At 41.1% G+C, this 23,492-nt stretch overlaps 2 protein-coding genes across 3 annotated transcripts in view; both read left to right on the top strand.

The window, feature by feature from the left end:
- SLC5A1 (solute carrier family 5 member 1) overlaps nucleotides 1–23,492 on the top strand; it is a 135,506-nt gene that overhangs the window by 97,931 nt on the left and 14,083 nt on the right. For both annotated transcript variants that reach the window (XM_042962733.1, XM_007082583.3), the window contains exons 6-13: nucleotides 2,393–2,498; nucleotides 5,128–5,208; nucleotides 6,608–6,828; nucleotides 7,070–7,205; nucleotides 8,593–8,700; nucleotides 13,757–13,907; nucleotides 16,136–16,304; nucleotides 22,650–22,865. In XM_042962733.1, coding sequence (XP_042818667.1) covers nucleotides 2,393–2,498; nucleotides 5,128–5,208; nucleotides 6,608–6,828; nucleotides 7,070–7,205; nucleotides 8,593–8,700; nucleotides 13,757–13,907; nucleotides 16,136–16,304; nucleotides 22,650–22,865 — 1,188 coding nt within the window. The remainder of the gene's footprint in view (nucleotides 1–2,392; nucleotides 2,499–5,127; nucleotides 5,209–6,607; nucleotides 6,829–7,069; nucleotides 7,206–8,592; nucleotides 8,701–13,756; nucleotides 13,908–16,135; nucleotides 16,305–22,649; nucleotides 22,866–23,492) is intronic.
- On the top strand, nucleotides 3,308–4,287 carry LOC122232681 (non-histone chromosomal protein HMG-14-like). The gene is made up of 2 exons (XM_042962734.1): nucleotides 3,308–3,619; nucleotides 4,237–4,287. The coding sequence occupies exon 1, from the start codon at nucleotides 3,319–3,321 to the stop codon at nucleotides 3,613–3,615; it is 297 nt and encodes a 98-aa protein (XP_042818668.1). The 5' UTR covers nucleotides 3,308–3,318; the 3' UTR covers nucleotides 3,616–3,619; nucleotides 4,237–4,287.

Below are 23,492 nucleotides of genomic sequence, written 5' to 3'. Positions count from 1 at the left end.
ATAGGAAGGCACATATTAATGAGGGTAACACAGTCTTCTATGGCATGTTGTCATAAAGCATTACAAATGAACTACTCTGAAAAACAAACCAACCAAAGGCATTTTTAAGGCAGTAACAGCCTTGGAATCTTTTTATTGCTCACGTATGCTTATTAGCTAATCCACCAAACAAAAATGTATGCACTTACTAGCACTCCTATGTAATCAATGAATGGGGCCCCTTCAACTGATATAACTTTGTGTAATGATATAGAGGCATGGGAGGGGAGGGTCCAGCATTATGAATACTCATCATTATTCCAGTGGGTTAATGTGCAGGGTCAGGAAGAAGTGGCCGTTTCACCTTTAGCTAGGCTAATGTGCAGCCAGGGGCTCTTTCTTCCTCTTTGGCATTAGAGGACTGGGTGGAACAGGTCCAGGACCTGCGGGGGGGGGGCGGGGATGCTTTCTTTGGTTGCAGGACTTTCCCACTTCCAGTCACTGTGAATCATAAACCTTCAGAGTCAGAGCTTACTTTAAAAATGAGAACACAGAGACGTGGAGAGGTGAAATGTTTTATCCAAAGTTACTCAGGCCTACAATGGCAGCACTGGTGTTAAAACCCAGGTCCTCTGACCACCAGCCTTTGTTTATGTGGGATTTCTGACTCTACTTCTCCTCATCCACCAGGAATGACAATGATATTAGGTCCCCTGGGGCTAGAGAATCTGCAGGGGAGCTAAGGCACCAGTACTCAGGAGACCCATCTTGGGAGGGAGAGTTGCACATATGCTTGGAGTTGGTGTGAGACAAGCTCTCTGCCAAGTAATAGAGGCAGGGACTAGGAGATTTGCTTGGCAGGGAGATGAACCACTGGAGCTGTAAGGAGGTGGAAGTGGGGAAGCCAAGAATGGAGAGGAGACGCAAGGGCACCATTTCCAGGGTTGTGACTGGGTGGCCCTTTACACACCCTGAAATACATTAGGTTTTATGCAATGAAACAGCTCATGCATTGCTTCTAAGGGAGGTCTAATTTCATTCACACCGAGTGATTTGAAAAAAAGGTTCACTAAGAAATCCCTTAATCCTATCCTTCCTGGTAGTATTTTGGAGCTGCCATGAAAAATTCATTTTGGGTGACTCCAGTGCTCTCTGTTGGTTAAAATTAGGAATTGCACCATACAGCCAGGTAGATGATTCTTTATGGGGCTAAATGAGGCAGGGAGGAGAAAGAGAACAGCATCAAGAACATAACTGGTGAATTTGGGGGTGAAGAGGGAACACTTTTCCCTAAAGCTACATGAGATAATCTAGATAAAACCACCTAGAAGCAAGCCTGCCATGCAAGAGATTCTTGGTGATGTTCTGGTTGTGTTTGAGTCAAGGCGGACTCCATCTGGGCTGAGAAGATGAAATTATGATATTGCTAAAGTTTCTCTCTGCTCCAGAGTGTGGGTGGGGTTTCCCTCTCATGGACTCTCTAGCACTCAAACTTGCTTTTGGGAATAGATTTGATAAGCCTTTGCACACTGAGGTGTAAATGATGGATAATAGCTTAGAGCAGCAGTCCACAGGTGGGTTGGGCAAACCTCAAGGTGTTAATAGTTATTCCTTGGCAAACAGAGTTCCATAGTTAATTAAGTTTGTGAAGGGTCATTTCCCATGGTCCTCTCCTGGGGATTCACAGTACATGCTGTATTTTAAAGGCTTAGAGAAATTGTGTAGTAAAGAAACTGCCTTAATTTGTTTAATCCAGCATTTCATAGACTTTTTTGACCAGGGAATCTTTTCTTCCCGTGGGATGTCTACTATCATCTTGAATAAAGCTTGTCGAGAAACCTAGAAATATAGTATGATCCTGAAGTGTTAATATTTTTTTATTTTTTATTTTGTTGTGTTAAGAACACTTAACATGCCATCTATCTTTTTGACAAATTTTAAGTGTAAAATACATTATTGTTGACTATAGGCACAATGTTGTATGGCAGATCTCTAGAACTTATTCATCTTACTTAACTGAAACTTTGTGCCCGTTGATTAATAACTCCCCATTTCCCTGTCCCCCAACCCCCCTTTGTGGTAATCACTATTCTAGTCTTTGATTTTATAAATTTGCATATTTTAGATATCATATATATGTGGAAATGTGCAGTACTTGTCTTTTATATTCTGAACCAGGGATAAAAACATGAACCTCTAATTGGGGGATTTTAGCCAAAGGGCAAGGGATGTGTGGTCTAACATTGGGCTGCAGAAATCACAAGCATTGACATTACTAAGGAAACACTTTCTGCTACCCCTTTCAAGTTTGCCTCTCTGTCCCTGCAGCTGAAGTGCCTCAGTCAGACCCTGGGTGCAACTTGCAGCCAGCTGGCTTCCCTCATTCCTAACTCTGTCTCTCCTCTCCTTCCAGGCAGACATCTTCTCTGGGGCCATATTCATCAACATGGCCTTGGGTCTGGATCTGTATTTGGCCATCTTTCTTTTATTGGCAATCACTGGTCTTTATACGATCACAGGTGAGTCCTACAAATGACTCAACTGAAGCCCAGGAAAGGAGGAGGACCTAGGAGACATAGCTTCTTCTCTCAATAAAGAGAGATACACCCAGGACACAGTTTTAGGATGGAGTGTTTGCTTAGTCCCCACTCTCAGGCCCTAACAAGTTATACGGGGGCCCCAGAAAACTCCAGTGTTGGGTGGAATAGTCAGGACAGCTTCTTCTAGGAAGTGGGGCAGGGCCTGGCCTTCCAGGTTGTGGATAGAAGTTGGGAGAATTAGAGAGGGAGTGCCAGGTGCAGGGATAGGGGAGAGCAGGGAATGGAGTCAGGAATGGGCATGGCATGCGTTTGGGGCAGTGTGAGCAAGTAGATGTGTTTGGCTGGAGATGGGTGGTCAATGGGAGGTACCTGGGGTATGTGTGTGGGTGATAAGTCCTGATAGTTCAAATGAGGCCACAGTGCAAGGGTCCTGGAAGCCAGAAGGAGGCTTTGGGTTTGATGTGACAGCCACTGGGAGGCACTGTAGGCAGGAAGGGAGGGAGTGACACATACAGAGATTTTAGAAGAAGACTAAAGAGATGAATGGAGAAGCTAGTGACAGGAAGAGCAATTGGGGACACCTTTTCGGAAGTGTTACTCTGTTCTAGGTTGGGGAGGGGGCTGGGTCAGTAATGAAGTTTGCTGTGTAGCTGGAGTCCCACAGCTTTTGGGACAAGAAATTACTTAGAGCAGCTCGGGCGGCGGGAGGAGTGGTAGCGGCCAGGCAGCCCAGCTTCGTGAAGGCTTTCGGTGCGCGGCGGCCTCCAGGCAGCCGGCACGTGCCTGCCCCGCCGCCACGATGCCCAAGAGGAAGGTCAGCTCCGCCGAGGGGGCGGCGAAGAAGGAGCCCAAGAGGAGGTCAGCTAAACCTGCTTTTGCAAAAATGGAAGCGAAGCCAAAAAAGGCGGCGGGAAAGGAGAAATCTTCAGACAAAAGAGTGCAAACAAAGGGGAAAAGGGGAGCAAAGGGAAAACAGGCTGAAGTGGCTAACCAAGAAACAAAAGAAGACTTCTTACCTGCAGAAAACGGAGAAACTAAAAACGAGGAGAGTCCAGCCTCTGATGAAGTAGGAGAGAAAGAAGCCAAGTCTGATTAGTATCATATCCCATGTCTTACCAGTGGTCCCTGTCTCCCTTCTTGTACAATCCAGAGGAATATTTTTATCAACTATTTTGTAAATGCAAGTTTTTTAGTAGCTCTAGAAACATTTTTAAGAAGGAGGAAATCCCACCTCATCCCATTTTTTAAGTGTAAATGCTTTTTTTTTTTTTTTTTTTTTTTTTTTTTTTTTTTTTTTTAAGAGGTGAAATCATTTGCCGCTGTTTATTTTTTGGCACAACCAGAAAATAGTGGGATATTGAATACGGGAGGCTTTGATCGTCTTGGGTGTCAGCTTAACATTCATAGATGGGGTAGTTTTTATATCCTATAATACCAAGCATACTAAATGGCAACTTGGAGTCAGTCGTGCATTTAATATGTCTTGGACATTTTAAATTACTTCTATTCCCATGTTGTTTATGCTAGAATTGTTTCCTAAAGAAAACCACTCCTTGATCTTGGCTCTCCCTGTCAGAATTTTGTGCATTCTGTAACATGTTGGTTGTGGTAGTCCAGTTTCCTAGTAACCTTGTTAATGTCTTGTGCAAGATTGAAAATTTGAGTATGTAGTGTATATGACATTAAATTGTGAATTAATGGGACTTAACAATGTAACAGCATATCAACATTTGAAGATACCAGTACTTGATATACTGTTAAGGGAAATTTGCCTCCAATTTTAAGCTGGAAGTTCACTGTAATAACTTTGAGAAAAGAACCACAACTACATGGTTTTTTTTAGGTTTTCAGTACATACGTTAAGAATTGTGTACAAATTGAATCGTCTGTACTGATCCTCAGAACAACAAATAAAAACTCAATTATGAAAGAAGAAAAAAGTTACTTAGATGGTCTGAGTAAAGAGAGAGCAGACATGCTAGTGGCCCTTTGAAATGTGTTGATTCAGTAAAGTCCCCAGACACCTTGTAGAGATGTCTACTCCTTGCTCTTCCCTGTCTTTGTTTGTGGAAGACATGTTTTTTTAATGTTTATTTATTTTTGAGAGACAGAGAGAGCACGAGGGGAGGATGCGCAGAGAGAGAGGGAGACACAGAATCCAAAGCAGGCTCCAGGCTCTGAGCTGTCAGCACAGAGCCCGATACAGGGTCTGAACTCAGGAGTGGTGAGATCATGACCTGAGCTGAAGTCAGACACTTAATGGACTGAGCCACCCAGGCGCCCCTGTGGAAGACGCTTCTTACCATAACCATCTCCTTTGAGCCATCTCCTACCTTCAAATGGTTGCATCAAACTCTTCCTCCTCAAGCAGGGAGAAATATTCAATTTCCAAGGCCTTCCCAGCGTTGTGAAAAGTGGAGGTGTGGGAACATGCAGGGTAGCAGACTACTGTAAAAGAACAAGAGAGGGAAGGAAAGTTAGGCAGGTGACTGAGGGGTGTGCTCAGAGGGTGTGCAGAGGGAGAGGGGCAGGCAGTGGGCAAAGGAGGTAGGCTGACAGGTTGTCCTCCTATATGAGGTCAGACATATTGTCTCCTTTGCCTGCTTAGGGGGCCTGGCAGCTGTGATTTACACGGACACCTTGCAGACAGTGATCATGCTGGTGGGGTCTTTTATCTTGACCGGGTTTGGTAAGTGGGACTGGGGCAGACTGGGGAGGTGGGGTGGCAGAGTAAGAGGCCCAGGGAAAGAAAAGCAAGCCTAGCCTCCCTGCCTATTGCTGGTCCGGGAAGTAAGCCCGGTACCCTCTGCCCTCTCTAGGGGAGTGGTCCAGCCTAGATTGGCCATCACTGTGGGTGTACAGGGGGCACCTTCCTCAGCCCTGGAGATCTCAGACTAGGCCTGGCCCAGACAATACCTGGATTCCCTACTGCTCTCTCTAGATGGACTGAGCCAGTGGTTCCCAATGTGGGCCTCTGATGTCATGGTCTGCTCTCCACAGAAAAACTGGACCAAAAAAAAAAAAAAAATAAGGATAAGGCTAAATACCCAGCAGGCTAAATATATTCAAATCTTAAATATCCTTTCTTTTATGAATTAATGACAATAAGTGATCATTTTCTTGTTTATGTCCTTATTTGATAAAATTTTAAAAATTAGCCATTGTGTGTTGTCCCCTGACTCCAATTTTGAAATTTTATTTGTCTGTGAAATCCTAAAGACAAAACTGGAGACCCTAGATATAGAGGTACTTGTTATGGGAGAATATAAATGCGTTTTGTTTTTAAGAGGGCCTGTACTCTCTGTGTGTCCTGTGAAGTCTCTTATCCACTCTCTGTTCTCTTCTTTCCAAGAGCTTCTATTTGGTTTCCCCCCAGTGGTCCATGGGGTTCAGCAGGGCAGAGGCTGGAATACCTTATTCAAGGACACACAGCCAAGAGGTGGTAGGGCTCCTTACCCTTTCTCCTTACTCCTTACCCTTTCTCTGTCTGTCTTACCACATTGCTGTGACCAGGAGTGGTATGATTGAGTCTGTGTGTCTCTAGGTCTCTGTGCAGGATTTTAAAGGCTGCTGCTGACAGCAAAAGGGAGGGGAAAAGAGGCCTTGAATCTTCAAAACCAAGGTCTTTCTTTTAATAATTCAAGTCTTTTCCCTTTTTTAATTAAAAAAATTTTAATGTTTATTTATTTATATTTGAGAGACAGAGAGAGAGAGAGAGGCAGAGAAACAGGTAGACAGAGAATCCCAGGCAGGCTCTGCACTAGCAAAACTCATGAGCCATGAGATCATGACCTGAGCCGAAATTAAGAGTCAGACGTTCAACCCAGGTGCCCCAAATCCTTTCTCTTTTTAAAAAGGTTTATGGTTGAAATACTTTTACAGGTTATTGTTTTGGACCCTCACAGTAGCCCCACAAGGAGGTTGGGCAGGGTTAATAATCCCATTCTGTGGATGAGAAGGTTGAAGCCCAGGTTGGGAAAATGACTTGCCCAAGACCACACTGCGAGGGTGATTTCTCAGGCATTCACAGGAAGAAACTTGAATTAAGAGTTGAGAGTTTCAGGATGTTTGTTGCTGATGTTTTCCAGCTTTTCATGAAGTGGGAGGGTATGATACCTTCATGATAAAGTACATGAAAGCCATTCCAACTGTGATTTCTGATGGAAACATCACCATCAAGAAAGAATGTTATACACCGAGAGCTGACTCTTTCCACATCTTCCGAGACCCCCTCACTGGAGACCTGCCATGGCCTGGGCTCACCTTTGGGTTGTCCATCCTTGCCCTGTGGTACTGGTGCACAGATCAGGTACCTATGCTGGATGTGTGGAGTGAACGGGGTGTTCCCAGGTCTCTACAGGGACTCCTGTCTGTGGCTTGTGGTAGTGGGTAAGGTAGAACAGGGCTCATGTGGTCTGGGGTCACTGAGCCTTACTGACAAGGAGGTGCCAGGCCAAGGGCCGAGGACATGTAGGAGTGTTGCTAGGAGTAGCCAGAGGGCATTGAGGGGTCTCTGGCCTGCACCCCACTCTCACTGCTTTCTCTGTCAGGTCATTGTGCAACGCTGCCTCTCAGCCAAAAACATGTCTCATGTGAAGGCCGGCTGTGTCATGTGTGGGTACCTGAAGCTGCTGCCTATGTTCCTCATGGTGATGCCGGGAATGATCAGCCGCATCCTGTACACAGGTGATGCCTTTTGCTAGACTCAGCAGCCACTCTCTTCCATTTTCCAGGCTCTGTGTAACTTCTAAAGCCCTGTAACTCTCTGCTCTTTCTTTTCTGCCATCTTCTTTTTTTTCTTGCCACAATTACCAGGCATTATTATTCCCCCTTTAGATAGCAAACAACTTAAGGTCGCAGAGCCTGTGGGGTTGTCTTTCTGGTTCCTTACATTGACAATTACTTTCTTCCCTTTTCCAAATTCTCTGAAGTCATGATACACCTCTAGCTGTAGCTTCTTCCAGCTAATATTTGCTAACTTTTTGCTCAGTCTTACTCAGGCCCTGGTGGTGTGTCTTTAATGGCAAAGAACCCTGCCCAGGCTCTAATTGCTTGGTGCTCAGAGCCCTGTTTCTTGGACCATTTCCTTGAAGAGCCCCGAGTCTTGTACTTTGCTATCTAGGGTGATAGAGTCTTTCTTGACCCTTTTGAGGCTTCTCCAGATTTCCATTTGCTTTTTTGGGTCAGCCATAATAGGTCAAAACTGTTTCCTTGAATATGAAATAATGGCAAAAAAGAGAGCACCATGGAGCGAAACTTTGGTAAGCTCTCTCCAAAATGAAGACAGGACAGTCTGGGGGTACTTGCTGCCATTGGCTGTTAATCATGCTCCTAATAGTGATCTCATACTCCTATACTAGCTCACCTGTCATGAGAATAATATTCTTAACTGAATAATTTATGATATAATAGATATAACACACTTAATATTTGAGGCAGTGCTATAATGAATCAGTGCTCTACGGAACAGCACTAAAGGATATACCTATAGTAGGTACATAATAAATGTTTGTTGTTTTAATTCTAAAGAAGTTACTAAAATTTTCCCTAAGCCTCTAAATCATGTCCCCTTCCCTTTCCAGACTACCTCCTGTCTCTCTCCACTCCAGATTTTTCACATCTTAGAAGTACTACCCAACAGCATTCCTAGTGAGGAATTCCCTCAGTCATCTGGTGTTCAATCCTACTTGTAAAAGCTACTTCAAATAAACTTCAAAATTAGGAGCCACAGTTTCATTGTGATTTTCAGGAGAAACAAGACAATAGTTACTGCTAAGCTGTAGAGAGTTCCAGGCTAAAGATTGTGCCCCCTCCCTTCCTACTCTGAGCATTGCTTTGCTTCCCCCTTCCTCTGCCTAAGAACATTTTTCTCCCCAGTAAGATCTTAGAGACAGTCATACCAGCGGGGCAGGGGCATGGCATAGAAGGGCTCAATTTGGAGCTGCACTCTCTGTGGAACCAATTCAGGACCATGGGCAGGAATGTCTTGTTTGAAGCCTTGTTTTAAGAAAGCGAATCTTGGAAGTATTTCCCCAATGTCTACTTACTGACCTGGCTTTTCATCTTTCTCCAGAAAAAGTTGCCTGCACCGTCCCCTCGGAATGTAAGAAATATTGTGGCACTGAAGTTGGCTGTACCAACATGGCTTACCCGACCTTGGTAGTGGAGCTCATGCCCAATGGTGAGAGTCACCTTGCTGGCAGGGTCTTTCTTTGGAGGCTGATTGGACTTATACTTTGTGTAGATTTCTGCAGCCCTCTGGGGAAAAGCCATTTCTGAGCCTTGGGGCCGAGTAGGACACCTCCCTCTGGGTGTCCTCAGGTTTTGAACATGTCTTCCCTCAGTGGAAGTCAGCTTATGACTTGGTTGAGCTCTATGAGACCTGGCATGTGTCCATCAGTCAATCTTGGAAAAGAGGTGACCTGAAAATGGGCTAGCGAAAATCACGACTTTTCCATGCTATCTAGATGGTCTTTCTAGCTCTCCAACAGACATTAACATGAAAGCTTGAACTAAGTGGAGTTTTTCCTGTGGAATGAATTGATGTTCTAAGAAAAAACCTGGAAAGAAATGCAGAGTGATTTTTAGCTTTAAATGAAGAAGTTGGAGGCAGTAGATGGATGGGCCACCAGGGGGCTTCTCACTACAGAGAAGTGTGTTATACTAAAAGATTGAGTACTTGGAGTCCAGAATAGTTAGAGTTTTGGTGTAGACCTGTAGGACTACTGTTCATGTTTCATGTTAAGAAAAATATATTTCTGGCTCAAGGGATGCAAATCTTGTTAGGTTAGCGGGTTTCAGGAGACCAGAAATTCAAAGGTATTGATCAGGTTTTAGAAGAAACTTAAAAATTTTGTTACTGAGAGGAAACCTAGAGACTATTTAGTCAAACCTTTTCATTTTATAGTTGAGGAAACTGAGGCCTACAGAAGGAAAATGATTTTTTCCAAGGCCACACAGCAACTCAGTGTCTGGCTTGCTTAACTCTGCTCAAGGCTGGAATTGAATAATTTTTTTAAATCACATACTGGATGTATGATTGGGTAAACCATTTGCATTAAAATTATAAAAAAATGGGTGTAATCATTAACTATTCAACTGAGCCAGGCTGCTTATTAATTAAGGTTGCAATTAGAAGAGTCACACGGCTGGCTCTTTTAGAGTTCTGATTTGGATTACATTGGCCTATGTGGGGGGTGTTTATGTTATTTCTTTTCTTTTTTTTAAGGCTAAAAAACTTTTTTTAAAAAGTAATCTCTACACCCAATGTGCTTGAACTCCCAACCCTGAGATCAAGAGTCACATGTTCCACCAACAGAGACAGCCAGGCACCCCTGTTTATGTTATTTCTTTAGATTGGCAGATCCTTGGTGAGGACTGTAGGTATTTCTGAACACTGTGTGCGAGTGAATTGTACATGACAGAAAGATGCATGGCATGCAAGACAACAAAATGCTGTGTTTACATGTATCATTGCCATTCCTTCACCTTCAGCTGGAATCTGGCTTCTGTAAACACTGAAATTGACAATGACCTGCCTGTACTAGATTAAATAGATATTTTTCATTCTTTATCTTATTTGACCCCTCAGTAGCATTCAGCATTATTGATCACTCATCTTTCTTATGTTATTCTCTTCTCTTGGATGCCATAATACTATGTTCTCCTATTTGTCTTTTTACCCCTATCCTTTAGGCTGCAACTTTTTGTCTCATTTGAAGATTCAGTCTCCTCCACTTGGCCAGTAAATGTTGTCCCACCAGTCTGTCACTAAATTCTGTCCATTTTGCTGCCTAAATATCTCTTATATTCATCTATCTCTTTCCAGTGTAGTATCACCCTACACTGATATACCATTATTTCATGCCCGGACCACTGTAAAATTATGTTCAACAAATATTTATTGAGTGAGAAAGAGTTTGATAAGAGTACAAAGGGGAGAGCTCTATCCCAGCTTAACAATTAACTGGTGAAGAAACCCTGAACAAATGGCAGAACTAGGCTTGAAGCCCTACCTACTAACTCCTTGAAAGGGACCTTTGTTTAAATGTTTTTACTTATGTCTTTTGAGAGACACAGAGAGAGAACACGTGTGTGCACATGTGTATGCAAACGGGGGAAGAGCAGAGAGAGAGGGAGAGAGAATCCCAAGCAGACTTCACGCTGTCAGCATGGAGCCTGATGTGAGGCTCCATCCCACAAACTGTAAAATCATGACCTGAGCTGAAATTAAGCATCAGATGCATAACTGACTGAGCCACCCAGGTGCCCCGAAATGCACTTTTGTTTTACCAACTGAAAAGTGAGGGAATTAGACTAGCGGATCTTTATAACTCCTTCTATAGCTCCAATAGTCTGTGGTCTATGTGGTACAAACTCAGGAAGGACGATTAAAAAATTCCCAACAAATGACAAAATAATTGAAGGAGACAGCCTTTATTTTTCTTCTTGCAAGGCTGTAGATAAAAACAACTATAAAATTATTTATAGATACAAATCTAGAGGAATGATAGAATCATTTCCAAAAAGATCTCAAGAGGCAGGGATGTTGACTCAAATGTAATAAGCTAAAGTTTAATAGAGGTAATATGTCAAGTTCTGTATATTTGGGTCCCCCAAACCCAATTATAAAGAGTATTATAAGAAACTGAGGATCTTTAGTGTGGAGAAGAGAGAGTTCAAGAAGACACGAGTTATCTTTGAATATATGAAAGATGGTAAAGTGGATGAAAGATAAGACCTCTCTGGTTGGGTAGCATAAGGACTGTGTCTAAGGCCACAAAGAGGCAGATAACAGCCTGGTTAGGACTGCCCAAGAGGGAGCAGACTCCCTGTGGGGTAGTAGATCTCCTAATGCTAGAGAGTTTGGGCAGATAGAATGTAGAAGGGATTCTACCAATGGATGATAGGCCTAGGTGACCTCTAAGGTTACTTTTACTTCTAAGACTGTACTCTCTATGATGGGCTCTCAGCATGACCTGGCCTTCCAACCTAGCAGGGATAACTTTATGCTCTCCTTGGTATGGAAGTAGTAATAGAGATTATAGCCAACCATGCTTGCCATGATTGGGAAAAATTTAAGAACAATCTCTTATTCTGATTTGGGCAAGTGTAGTATTATCCCCATTTAACATATTAGGAGATGAGGCCTAGAGATTGGCATAACTTGCTTGGGGTCAGAGTTGGAAACACACCCTTGTCTTTTTTTTTTTGATGACAGTTTTACTGAATTATAATTCACATACCACATAATTAACCACTTAAGGTATACAATTCAGTGTTTTTTTTAAGTATATTCACAGAGTTGTACAACCATCACCACAATTACAGACAATTTTTATCATCTCCAAAAGAAATCCTGTACCTATTAGCAATCATCCCATATTTCACCCCAAACTCCTTAGCCCTAGGCAATCACTGGTATACTCCCTGTCTCTATGAATTTGCTTACTCTGAGAATTTCATATAAGTGGGATTATACAATAGTTGTCCTTTTTGTCTTGCTTCTGTCACTTAGCATAATGTTTTCAAGGTTCATCCATGTCATAGCATGTGTAAATACTTCATTCCTTTTTATTGATAAATAATATTCCATTGCATGGACATATCACATTTTGTTTATCCATTTATCAGTTGATGGACATTGTATTGTTTCTACTTGGCTATTATAAATAATACCACTGTGAACATTCATGTTCAAGTTTTTATGTGGACATATGTTTTTATTTCTTTTGGGCAGACACCTAGGAGTGAAATTAATGAGTCATATGGTAACTGCATGTTTATTTTGAGAAACTGCAAGATTATTTGCACAGTGGCTATGCCCTTTTACCTTACTGTCAACAATGTATGAAGCTCCTATTTCTTCACATCTCCACCCACACTTGTTATTATCTGTCCTTTTTAAAAATTATTATTACAGCCACCCTAGTGGATACAGAGTAGTATCTTATTGTGGTTTTGATTTGAACTTCCTTTGATGTTGAGCATCTTTTCATGTGATTATTAGCTACTTGTTTATCTTCTTTGGAGAAATTTCTTTCTTTCTTTTTTTAAATTATAATTTATTGTCAAATTGGCTAACATACAGTATATACAGTGTGCTCTTGGTTTGGGGGGTAGATTCCCATGATTCATCGCTTACATACAACACCCAGTGTTCATCCCAACAAGTGCCCTCCTCAATGCCCATCACCCATCTCCCCCCTCTTTCCCACCCCCTTCCCCAACAACCCTCTGTTTGTTCTCTGTATTTAGGAGTCTCTTATGGTTTGCCTCCCTCTCTGTTTGAAACTATTTTTTCCCCTTCCCTTCTCCCATGGTCTTCTGTTAAGTTTCTCAAGTTCCACATATGAGTGAAAACATATGGTATCTGTCTTTCTCTGACTGACTTATTTCACTTTGCATAATACCCTTCAGTTCCATACACATTGCTGCAAATGGCCAGATTTCATTCTTTCTTGTTGCCAAGTAGTATTCCATTGTATATATAAACCACATCTTCTTTATCCATTCAGCAGTTGGTGGACATTTAGGCTCTTTCCATAATTTGGCTATTGTTGAAAGTGCTGTTATAAACATTGGGGTACATGTGTCCCTATGAATCAGCACTCCTGTATCCTTTGGATAAATTCCTAGTAGTGCTATTGCTGGTCATAAGATAGTTCTATTTTTAATTTTTTGAGAAACTCTTTGGAGAAATTTCTATTCAAGTCCTTTGTCCATTTTTAATTGGATTTTTTGTCTTTTTATTATTCAGTTACACATTTTATGCATATATTCTGCATACTAGACTCTTATTAGATATATGAATTGCAATATTTCCTTCTATTCTACGTACTTTTCACTTTCTCAAAAACCTCATTTTTGGAATCCTAGTTTGAATCTTTCTGCCATGCCATGAATTTTTTTGAGTAAAAGACCTTATAAAAGTCCTCTTAGATGGAAACACACACACATACCATCATCATCATCACCACTAACCACTATCATCATCATTCATTTGCAAACTATTTACCTCATATATATTTTGTCCCTATCTCTTTGTTGATTGCTTTGGGCTAACAATATAATTTAAAGCCATTGTCCATTCCTTAAAATGTCTAGCCTTTCTGGAGAGATAAATCAAAGAATATGGCATGGTTTCAGAAGGCAGACAAATCTTGAGTCCTCACAATTTCCAAGTACAAAAGAGCTGAGGTACTGTGTGTACCACTCAGAACCTCCTTCTCTTCCAGGACTGCGAGGCCTGATGCTGTCAGTCATGTTGGCTTCTCTCATGAGCTCCCTAACTTCCATCTTCAATAGTGCCAGCACCCTCTTTACCATGGACATCTACACCAAGATCCGAAAACGAGCATCTGAAAAAGAACTCATGATTGCAGGAAGGTAAGTGCAGCTTCTTCTTGTCACCCACCATGAAAGCTTGAATGTACCCGCCCCCCGCCTCCCATGCTAGGGAAGATTGGTAGATACCTGGGTAGAATGAGAGTAACCTCTGTAGCTAGTTATATTTGCATGTCAGTGGCATTTAATTTTAAATTGAAGATCATCAAACAATGCCTGTTTGGAGTAAGATGTGGCATCAGAAATCATCTAGTCTAACCCTCAGTTTATCAACAAAAAAATGAGGCTCATCTTGCCTAAATCCAGGCAGTCTGTACAGTGGCAGAGCCAGGATTGGAACTCAGACCAACTGAGTCCTTGTCCAAGGCTCATTATCCTTTCCCATGTGACCCCCCTCAGTCCTACACTATAGCTTTTCATATGGGCCATCTCTGAGGCCCAGATGCCTCTGATGCCTTGACCCTTTGCTGCAACATTTTGCTAGACCATTATGAAGGTCAAGTGATAGTATGCTTGAGAACATGCTCTGTAAAGTCTAAAGCACAATACTATGTGTACATTCGTTATTGCCAAATGGGATAATGGACACAATAGGATACTGAAAGCCAGAAGAGTTGGTACATGGGTCGGAGGTGCTCATAATTCATAGAGTGGCTGCTCTGGATAGAGTACTAACCAAAGCTCTGCAATGCCTCTTTGTGGGGCTATGGCAGGTCAACTTCTTCAGATCAGGAGGATCAAGTCTGTGTGATATCAGTCAAGGGAAAGTTTCACAGTGAGTGCAGAAGGGGTATGGGCTGCCACCTCATAGGTCTCATCAGTAAGATTAGGGCAAAGGAAGGAAAGGGAAAATGACAGGCCACTCTCAGGTGATGAAATACCTGGCACCCAGGGGAGATCTGACCAGGCCAGAGTCTACTACTTTGCTTCACAGAAGGCAGCACTATCACCCTGAATGGTTTTTCCCTTAGAAACGACTTCATAATTTTTTTCCTGTTATCTATAAGGCTCAAGATGAACATGGAAAGAGAACCTTTTTTTTGTTTTGTTTTGGGTTGGCCAAAGCAGGGCTGGCCTGCTTGGCTCTGAGATTGTTGGAGCTCACATTTTTGTGTATTCCATGACTGCTGCCCTGGGGCTTATCCTTGCCCTAGACAGGCTTACAGGAAACAATCCCAAACTTTGCTATGGGGACTGTAAGAGCAATCAAGAGCTCAGAGAAGGGAGAGGTAAGCATGGCATGCAGTACTTGAGGAAATCTCCTGGAGGAGGGAGACCTGAACTAAGTCCAAAATGGTGGGTAGTGGGTAAATGGGGGGCAGTGGAAGGACATTCCAGAGGGAGAAATATATGAGTGAAAACACTGCTTTACGAAGGTTAGTTTAAGACTCTTGCCTTAAATTCATGTAAGTAAGGGAAGGGAATCATAGCCCTCTTTCTAATTAAATCAAGAGCACAAGTAAGAGGAGCTTTTAAGGGAATCCTCCAATGTCTTCAAGACTTGAAGTGAAACTCAAGGAGAGGAGAATCGGAAATACTTGGTAGTGTCCATTCCTTTATAAACTCTTTTTGGCTTGTGGTTTTCACTTTATTACAAAGAAGAGGAGGAAAAGGAGAAGGAGGAGAAGAAGAAAATAAAAATTATAGTCTTTACTATTTATTGAGTGGTTACTGTTTGCTAGGTGTTCTACTATAGTTGATCCTTATTCCAAAATAGCAAGGTCAGTCATATTATTCCAAATTCACAAATGGAGAAATTGAGACTCAGAGAGGTTAAGCAAGGTGTCCTTTGTTGCAGAGAGAAAATCATGTGAATCCAGGATTGTCTGGATAAATGTAATCCATACATTTATTCCTATACACTACTGCTTGTCAAAGTGTGATTCTTTTATGCCAGTGACTGGTTTAGGTTACTATTGAAAGTCAAGTGCATTTCAGTTATTCATAGGCACAGATGACTTTCCCAAGGAGGCAGCATACAGAGGAAAAAAGCCTCAAGAATGAATTTGCTAATTATTTTTCCTTGCCATGATCATATTACACACACACACGCACACACACACACACACACACACACACACACACACACCATGTATATATGATATATAATAAATGAAATTACATATACACATATATAAATATATACATTTATCTATCTATCTCCCTATATATCTGTGTATACACACACACACACACCTGATACATAGAGATATATATTTATTCACACAGAGCCATTTATTGACATTCTGTTGTGGGGGCTTTGATTTCAGGTTGTTCATCTTGGTGCTGACTGGCATCAGCATTGCCTGGGTGCCCATTGTGCAGTCAGCGCAAAGTGGGCAGCTCTTTGATTACATCCAGTCCATTACCAGTTACTTGGGACCGCCCATTGCAGCTGTCTTCCTGCTTGCTATTTTCTGCAAGAGAGTCAATGAACAGGTAGGTATCATTTATGCATGCCCTGAAAAACCACTCTGACACAGAAATTCCCACCCAGATCGATATATTCTCTGTGAGAGGGATTCTATTTCCCACAGATCTCAAGCAGGAAGATGTGCTGCTGAGGGTTTGTATGGGAAAGGCTTCAGGGACTCTCCTAGGTTCACATTCTTTTGGACTCCCACTCCTCCTTGCTGCAGCTTCCAAACTCATTCCCAACTAATGATGTACATTTTCCATGTAATCTTGGTGATTTTGACCTGACAACATGACACTCCCTAGGAAGTTTGTAGCCCCTGGGTAAGCAGCTCAGGAGCAAGTCTTAACATAGGCTACCTTCAGTGGTTCTTCAGTGAGCTTGGATTTCCAGCTGGTAACTCTCAGGGCCCAGTGAAGGATGAAGTCCTGGTGCTCAAGCAGTTTATATGCAAAATAGCATAAGGTAGATAGTAATTGAGGGATAAAATATGGCATAGAACATAAGAAAGGATTCTCAGGCTATATCAACATGAACTGAAACTGAGAGGGAAGAGAGGGCATTCAAAGCAGAGAGAACAGCACCTTCCTGAGGCTCAGAGGTGGAAGTGCAAAGGTAAGGGTGAGGGTCAGGGGCTTGAAAGGAATCTCACCTGGCTTGAGAGAAAGTTTGTATGTATGGATAATGGAAGACATGCTAGAAAGACAGGTTAGAGTTAAATTAGGAATGGCTCCTTTGAGGACCCAAATAAATTCACAAATGAAAGAGGAGAGATCACAACCAACACCATAGAAATACAAGCAGTTATAAGAGAATATTATGAAAAATTATATGCCAGCAAACTGGGCAATCTGGAAAAAATGGACAAATTCCTAGAAACATACAAACTACCAAAACTGAAACAGGAAGAAATAGAAAATTGAACAGACCCATAACCAGCAAAGAAATGAATCAGTAATTAAAAGTCTCCAACAAACAAAAGTCTAGGGTCAGATGGCTTCCTAAGGGAATTTGACCAGACATTTAAGGAAGAGTTAATACCTATTCTTCTCAAACTGTTCCAAAAAAAAAAAAAAAATAGAAATGGAAGGAAAACCTCCAGACTTATTCTATGAGGCCAACATCACCTTGATTCCAAAGCCAGGCAAAGTCCCACTAAAATAGAAAATTATAGGCCAATATCCCTGATGAACATGGATGCAAAAATTCTTAACAGGATACTAGCAAATCGAATCCAAAAGTACATTATTCACCATGATCAAGTGGGATTTATTCTTGGGCTGCAGGGGTGGTTCAATATTTGCAAATCAGTCAACATGATATACCATATTAATAAAACAAAGGGTAAGAACCATATGATCCTCTCAATAGATGCAGAAAAGGATTTGACAAAAATTAAAATTATTGATAAAACCCTCAACAAAGTAGGGATAGATGGAACATACCTCAACATCATTAGGGCCATATATGAAAGACCAACAGCTAATATAATCCTCAATGGGGGAAAACTGAGAGCTTTTCCTTTATGATCAGGAACCAGAGAGGGATGCCCACTCTCACTATTACTATTTAACAGTGTTGGAAGTCCTAGCTTCAGCAATCAGACAACAAAAAGAAATAAAAGATATCCAAATTGGTAAGGAAGAAGTCAAACTTTCACTATTTGCAAATGACATGATACTCTATGTAGAAAATTGTAAAGACCCCACCAAAAAATTGCTAGAACTAATACATGAATTCAGAAAAATCACAAGATATAGCATCAATGTACAGAAATCTGTTGAATTTCTATACACCAATAATGAAGCAGCAGAAAATAGAAATCAATAAATCAATCCCATTTACAATTGCACCACAAACAGTAAGATACCTAGGAATAAACCTAACCAAAGAGGTAAAAGATCTGTACTCTGAAAACTATAGAACACTTATGAAAGAAATTGAAGAAGACACACACAAAAAAATGGGAAAAAATTCCATGCTCATGCACTGGAAGAACAAATGTTAAAATGTTTAAACTACCCAAATAAATCTACATATTCAATACAATACCTATCAAAATGCCACCAGCATTTTTCACAGAGCTAGAACAAACAATCCTAAAATTTGTATGGAACCACAATAGCCAAAGTAATGTTGAAAAAGAAGATCAATGCTGGAGGCGTCACAATTCTGGACTTCAAGCTATATTACAGATCTGTAGTCATCAAGACAGTATGGTACTGGCACAAAAACAGACACACAGATCAATGGAACAAAACAGAAAACCCATAAATGGACCCACAACTATATGGTAAACTAATCTCTGAAAAGCAGGAAAGAATATGCAATGGGAAAAAGACAGTCCTTTCAACAAATGGTTTTGGGAAAACTGGACAGCAACATGGAGAATGAACATGGACCGCTTTCTTGAACCATACACAAAAATAAATTCAAAATGGATGAAAGACCTAAATGTGAAACAGGAAGCCATCAAAATCCTACAGGAGAAAAAAGCAGCAACCTCTTTGACCGCGGCTGCAGCAACTTCTTACTAGACATGTTGCCAGAGACAAGGGAAATGAAAGCAAAAATGAACTACTGGGACTTCATCAAGATAAAAAGCTTATGCACAAAACTGAAGGTAGCCTGTGGAATGGGAGAAGATATTTGCAAATGACATATCTGATAAAGAGTTAGTATCCAAAATCTATAAAGAACTTATCAGACTCAACACTCAAAAACCAAACAACCCAGTTAAGAAAAGGGGCAAAAGACATGAATAGTCACTTTTCCAAAGAAGACATCCAGATAGCTAACAGACACATGAAAAGATGCTCAACATCATACATCATCAGGAAATACAAAAAACCATGATGAGATTCTACTGCACACCTGTCAGAATGGCTAAAATTAACAACACAAGAAACAACAGTTGTTGGTGAGGATGTGGAGAAATGGGAATGTTGATGGGAATGAAACTAGTTGCAAACACTCTAGAAAACAGTATGGAGGTTCCTCAAAAAGCCCAACATAGAAATTCCCTGAGACTCAGCAATTACATTACTAGGTATTTACCCAAAGGATACAAAAATACAGATATGAAGGAGTACATGTAACCAAATGTTTATAACAGCATTATCAACAATATCCAAACAATAAAAAGAGCAGAGCCCATGTGTCCATTGACTGATGAATATATATATATATATATATATATATATATATATATATATATAGTATATATACACACACAATGAAATATTAGTTAGCTATAAAAAATAGTGAAATCTTGCCATTTGTAACAATGTGGATGGAGCTAGAGTGTATTATGCTAAATGAAATAAGTCAATCAGATAAAGACAAATACCATATAATTTCACTCATGTGGAATTTAGGAAACAAAACAGATGAACATATGGGAAGGAAAAAAAGAGGGAAGCAAACCATAACAGATGCTTAATGATAGAGAACAAACTGAGGGTTGGTGGAGGCAGGTAAGTGGGGATGGGCTAGGTGATGAGTATTAAGGAGGGCACTTGTTATGAGCACTGGGTGTTGTATGTAAGTGATGAATCACTGAATTCTATTCCTGAAACCAATATTATACTATATGTTAACTAACTAGAATTTAAATAAAAATTTGGGGGGTGCTTGGGTGGCTCAGTTGGTTAAACATTCAATTCTTGGTTTCAGTTCAGGTCATGATCTCATAATTTGAGCCCTGTGTCAGGCTCTGTGCTGGACAGCATGGAGCCTGCTTGGGATTCGCTCTCTCTCTCTCTCTCTCTCTCTCTTTCTGCCCCTTCCCTGCTCAAACACGCACACACACACACACACACACACACACTCTCTCTCTCTCTCTCTCTCTGTCTCTCTTTCTCTCTCTCTCAAAGAAAAAAAAAAAAAAGAAAGAACAACCTTTAAATAAAAGTTTTTGGGGAAAAAAGGAATGGCTCCTTTGAAAGCCAGGCTAAAGAGTTTGGATTTTCAGTGGAGTGCTGTCACAGGTTTTGAACCATGAAAAGGATGTCTTTGGATATGCCTTCTGACTGAAGTGTTGCTCAGCTCTCTCTGTATCAAACCACCTACATGTCTGAGGAAGGCTGGGATGGAATGGGGTGTTGACTATGTAGCTTATTGTCTGAAGCAGTATAAATGATGATATATTTTTGGTTAGAGATAAATTCTTTCTCCCAATAGGACAGAAACAAATACCTCACTGGAGTGACCCAGATATGAAGTATAAAATTACCACATGTGCCTCTCTTCCTTCAACATTTGCCATTAGGAACATAGTCCAGATTTGCTGGTATCACAAAACTGCATGCACAGATAAACACCCTTGAAAAATAAGAAAAAAACCTGCAAGTTATGACAGGTTAGAAAAATGGGTACAATCTTAGGATATATTTCAATAGATATTGGCAGAAGCTGAGAGATTTCTAAAATGTAAGTTAGTAAAGTATGGCTAAAAGCCCAGTTGGGTATTGCCACGAACCAAAAACAGATTCAATTCAACAAAGGACTGGGGCATTCAAAAAATAAGGCTAAGAATTGGGATACAGTGTAATGGTTCTCAACTGGGGGTGATTTTGCCCTTTCCCCAGGGGATATTTGGCGATGTCTGGCAAATAGTTTTGATTGCTATGATTTGGGTGGATTGCTATGATTTGGGTTGCTGTCTAGTGAGTGGAGGCCAGGGATGCCGCTAAACTTTCTACAGTGCACAAGACAGCTTCTCCCATGCTCGCCTCCCACCCCCAAAAGAATTTTCAAGCCCAAATGTCACAGTGCTGAGGGTGAAAAACCCTTGCCTAGAGTCTCTGGAGAGTAACATGTAGAGACTGCAAAGTGATTCTCAGGACAGGTCAGAGATTGTGTTTGATGAGGGTGACTCTAAATCTTGAGGAAAATGTCAAAGATTTCCCAGATTTTTCAAGGGCCTCTTGCAAATAAGACTAAAAGAACAGGAACAGGCTAATTGCCAAGAGAGAAGGAAAGCTCTAGAGCAGATTTTATCAATATTATTTATACAAACTAAAGTAAAAACATATTTTTTTGAATGAATAAGTGTATGGGGGGTTAATGGGGAATGTCTTTTTCTTTTTCCTTATCATCTATCTATCTATCTATCTATCAGATACTTCCAGATGCCAGACATAGAAATAGGCACTAGCAACACAAAGGGAATAAGTTCTGTTTCCTTCTCTGGGCAACTTCCCAGTTCAGATGGGGAGAAAGAGAAGTAAGTGAATGAATGATTCCATAGCAGTGGGATCAGTGTTGGCATGGAGGTGTGCCTACAGTGCAGTCACAGCAAGGAGGATGGGCCTGCCCAATTCTGTCTTGGGAGGGCGAGAGGGGACATTTAAGTGAGAACAAGGTTACTAGGAAGGGAAGAGCCTATGCTTTCCCAGATATAATGACCTGTGCAAAGACCCAGGAACTAAATACTCATGACATGATAATGCAGAACATCTGGGATATAAAGTGCAGGGGTACCTGTGGCTAGCAGAGTTCAAGAATCAACCTTTGACATGAAGGCTCTTTCTTCCCACCCTTCTATGAATTCACTCTACTTTGTCACTGCTCCTTTTAAAATGTGGGTGTCTAGATTCAGACCTGGTTCTCTAGGTGAGGACTGACCAAAAAAAGGGGGAGTGGGTAGAGGGAAGGAAGGAAGGTAAGAGAGAAGGAAGGAAGGAAGGGTGGAAAGGGTTAAAAAAAAAACCCTGAGAAATTGTCCCCCAATAATTCTAGTCTCTTAAAGTTTTCCATATTTCTAATATGAAAACCCAAAGCTTAATGTAAAAACACATAGTATAGTTTTATGTTCTCAAATTAAAAACAGTGACTTTGGATCTTAAAAGAGGTTAATGAAGAAAGTAGTATTTATATCTTGATGGAAACATTCCTTTCTCTTCCATCTCCAAAAGACCCAATTTTTTTTTTCAGTGTATTCAAGGAATACATATTACTTCACAAGTAATTACGTTGCATCTGAACATGGCTAAATCTGGAAGCTGATGGTGGTAGTAGCTACAGGGAGAGAGATTCAAATTACTTTTAAAATTAAAGGGAATTTTTGGAATTAAATCTTTGGATTGACATTCAACACCAGTTATTAGACACTGTACCCCATTATATTATGAATCCTCATTTTAAGACCCAGGTAAAATCACATCACTGAAACATGATAAACACACCTGCTGAAAGGCTTAGGCCTGACATCACACTCCTAGCCGTATTCTGAACTCCAGTGTTCTGGCTTCAGATGGCCTGAAGATATCATTTGTTTCATTTTTGTTCCTTTGCCTCTGTCCCCCTAGGAATGCCCAGCTGTTTTGTGTGTTCGGTATTGGTTAACCCAGGGTTTTCTTTCACAGGGAGCCTTTTGGGGACTGATCATAGGATTTCTGATTGGGGTGTCCCGTATGGTGGCTGAATTTTCCTATGGAACTGGGAGCTGCATGAAGCCCAGCAACTGTCCCAAAATTATCTGTGGTGTGCACTACCTGTATTTTGCCATCATCCTTTTTGTCATTTCTATCATCGTCATTGTGGTTGTGTCTCTCTTCACCAAGCCCATTCCAGATGTACATGTGAGTATCCATTTTGGGGAGGTGTCCTGCCCTTGTTTCATGTTCATGCTGCAACACCCACCTTGGTTGCCCTTTGCTCAATTAGACATTTGCACTCATATGACTAAAATAGCCCATGCTTGCAATTTGTTTTACGTAGAAAGACACAGAACAGAAAACATGGTGTGCCAGCAAAGCAGTATCAAGCATGTGTCTTTGGCAGAAGTTTTCATAGTAGTTCAAATTTCAGTTGAAAGGGTATTCTCTGGATCCTTTACCCTGAGTGACAGCACAACACAAGGGCATGAGATCACATGGGTGAGCACAGGGGCTACCCTGGCTGAGATGCTCATATCTCAAATAGGAACTTAGATTTTTTCTAATAGTCCCATGGCATGACTTCCAGGGGTCCCAGCAAGGGATATACTTAGTTACAAAAATCACCACACTCAGGGAAATTTGAAGTATGATATTCCCTTAATTTTTTCCAATTAAGCTTCCAAACAATTACCCGTATAGTTTGAGAAATTTCAAACGATATCAAAGTCCAATTGATTCAAGACTCCAAAAATAGTAAATACTCTCCTTTAACTCTAGATGTCACCCTTGGTTTAAGATTTATTCACAGCCCTCCCAATGCAGATGAAG

Source organism: Panthera tigris, chromosome D3 (assembly GCF_018350195.1).
Source record: "Panthera tigris isolate Pti1 chromosome D3, P.tigris_Pti1_mat1.1, whole genome shotgun sequence".
In the NCBI taxonomy this organism is placed as follows: domain Eukaryota; kingdom Metazoa; phylum Chordata; class Mammalia; order Carnivora; family Felidae; genus Panthera; species Panthera tigris.
This window is presented reverse-complemented; position numbering and strand designations above follow the sequence as displayed.